A 2,575-nucleotide genomic window follows, 5' to 3' on the forward strand; every position below is an offset into this window, starting at 1 on the left:
CCCCAATACCCCCTCCTTTTTGATCTCAACATCACCCCAAACTCCTGGGGCCACTTTGATCCTGAACAAAAGGGCACCCTGGAAACACGCCAAGGCCTCAAAGCCTACTCGAAACATACAAGGCCCTTCCCTCCCAGGCAACCTTGACCCGGAGCAAGAGGGCGACCGGCAAACTCGCCAAGGCCACGAAAGCCTGAGCAGTAGGCCTGAATACCCACAAGGCCCTCTTGAGCCCCCTCCCGGGCCACTTTGATCCCAAACAAGATGGCAGCCCGGAAACACGCCAAGGTCACGAAGCCTGAGCAGTAGGCCTCAAAGCCTACTCAAAATTTATAAGGCCCTTCCCTCCCAGGCATTCTTAATCCTGAGCAAAAGGGGGCGACCGGGAAACACATCAAAGCCTTGGAGCCTGAGCAGGAGGCCTTGAAGCCTGAGCAGGAGGCCTCAAAAGCCTGAGGCAGCCTTCCAGGGGTAAATGGATGGCACTCTCTTACCTTCATCTTGAAGACTTTTTTGCCCCCTCGGATGGCATTGTTTTCAAAGGAAAACTCGTTCTCCCGGATGACGGCGCGGCTCTCCTTGTCGCCAGTGTAGGTGACCACATACATATCGGGACCCCAGAGTTCAAACTCCCGCTCCCAGTTTATGATGGTCGAGAGAGGAGCACTGACCAGGAAGGGACCCTGAGAGTGACCCTGTATCAGCAGAGAAAAAAAAACCATGAAAACTAGACACAGAGTAAAGCTCCCTCTACACTGTCCCCCATCAAACACTCCCAGGACAGGTACAACACGGGGTTAGATACAGAGTAAAGCTCCCTCTACACTGTCCCCCATCAAACACTCCCAGGACAGGTACAGCACGGGGTTAGGTACAGAGTAAAGCTCCCTCTACACTGTCCCCATCAAACACTCCCAGGACAGGTACAGCACGGGGTTAGATACAGAGTAAAGCTCCCTCTACACTGTCCCCCATCAAACACTCCCAGGACAGGTACAGCACGGGGTTAGATACAGAGTAAAGCTCCCTCTACACTGTCCCCATCAAACACTCCCAGGACAGGTACAGCACGGGGTTAGATACAGAGTAAAGCTCCCTCTACACTGTCCCCATCAAACACTCCCAGGACAGGTACAGCACGGGGTTAGATACAGAGTAAAGCTCCCTATACTCTGTCCCCCATCAAACACTCCCAGGACAGGTACAGCACGGGGTTAGATACAGAGTGAAGCTCCCTCTACACTGTCCCCCATCAAACACTCCCAGGACAGGTACAGCACGGGGTTAGATACAGAGTAAAGCTCCCTCGACACTGTCCCCATCAAACACTCCCAGGACAGGTACAGCACGGGGTTAGATACAGAGTAAAGCTCCCTCTACACTGTCCCCATCAAACACTCCCAGGACAGGTACAGCACGGGGTTAGATACAGAGTAAAGCTCCCTCTACACTGTCCCCATCAAACACTCCCAGGACAGGTACAGCACGGGGTTAGATACAGAGTAAAGCTCCCTCGACACTGTCCCCCATCAAACACTCCCAGGACAGGTACAGCACGGAGTTAGATACAGAGTAAAGCTCCCTCTACACTATCCCCCCATCAAACACTCCCAGGACAGGTACAGCACGGGGTTAGATACAGAGTAAAGCTCCCTCTACACTGTCCCCATCAAACACTCCCAGGACAGGTACAGCACGGGGTTAGATACAGAGTGAAGCTCCCTCTACACTGTCCCCATCAAACACTCCCAGGACAGGTACAGCACAGGGTTAGATACAGAGTAAAGCTCCCTCTACACTGTCCCCATCAAACACTCCCAGGACAGGTACAGCACGGGGTTAGATACAGAGTAAAGCTCCCTCTACACTGTCCCCCATCAAACACTCCCAGGACAGGTACAGCACAGGGTTAGATACAGAGTAAAGCTCCCTCTACACTGTCCCCCATCAAACACTCCCAGGACAGGTACAGCACGGGGTTAGATACAGAGTAAAGCTCCCTCTACACTGTCCCCCATCAAACACTCCCAGGACAGGTACAGCACGGGGTTAGATACAGAGTAAAGCTCCCTCTACACTGTCCCCCATCAAACACTCCCAGGACAGGTACAGCACGGGGTTAGATACAGAGTGAAGCTCCCTCTACACTGTCCCCATCAAACACTCCCAGGACAGGTACAGCACGGGGTTAGATACAGAGTAAAGCTCCCTCTACACTGTCCCCATCAAACACTCCCAGGACAGGTACAGCACGGGGTTAGATACAGAGTAAAGCTCCCTCTACACTGTCCCCATCAAACACTCCCAGGACAGGTACAGCACGGGGTTAGATACAGAGTAAAGCTCCCTATACTCTGTCCCCCATCAAACACTCCCAGGACAGGTACAGCACGGGGTTAGATACAGAGTGAAGCTCCCTCTACACTGTCCCCCATCAAACACTCCCAGGACAGGTACAGCACGGGGTTAGATACAGAGTAAAGCTCCCTCGACACTGTCCCCATCAAACACTCCCAGGACAGGTACAGCACGGGGTTAGATACAGAGTAAAGCTCCCTCTACACTGTCCCCCATC

The 2,575-nt window shown here is 53.2% G+C and overlaps 1 protein-coding gene across 1 annotated transcript in view; it reads right to left on the minus strand.

The window, feature by feature from the left end:
• Window positions 1-494: 494 nt before the first annotated feature.
• The window catches only part of LOC144490414 (chromodomain-helicase-DNA-binding protein 4-like), a gene marked incomplete at its 3' end in the record, with an annotated part of 33,874 nt that continues 31,793 nt past the window's right edge, over window positions 495-2,575 (minus strand). Inside the window, exon 11 of the mRNA XM_078208157.1 lies at window positions 495-695. Coding sequence (XP_078064283.1) covers window positions 495-695 — 201 coding nt within the window. The remainder of the gene's footprint in view (window positions 696-2,575) is intronic.

Source organism: Mustelus asterias, unplaced genomic scaffold (genome assembly GCF_964213995.1).
Source record: "Mustelus asterias unplaced genomic scaffold, sMusAst1.hap1.1 HAP1_SCAFFOLD_3254, whole genome shotgun sequence".
Classification (NCBI taxonomy): Eukaryota; Metazoa; Chordata; class Chondrichthyes; order Carcharhiniformes; family Triakidae; genus Mustelus; species Mustelus asterias.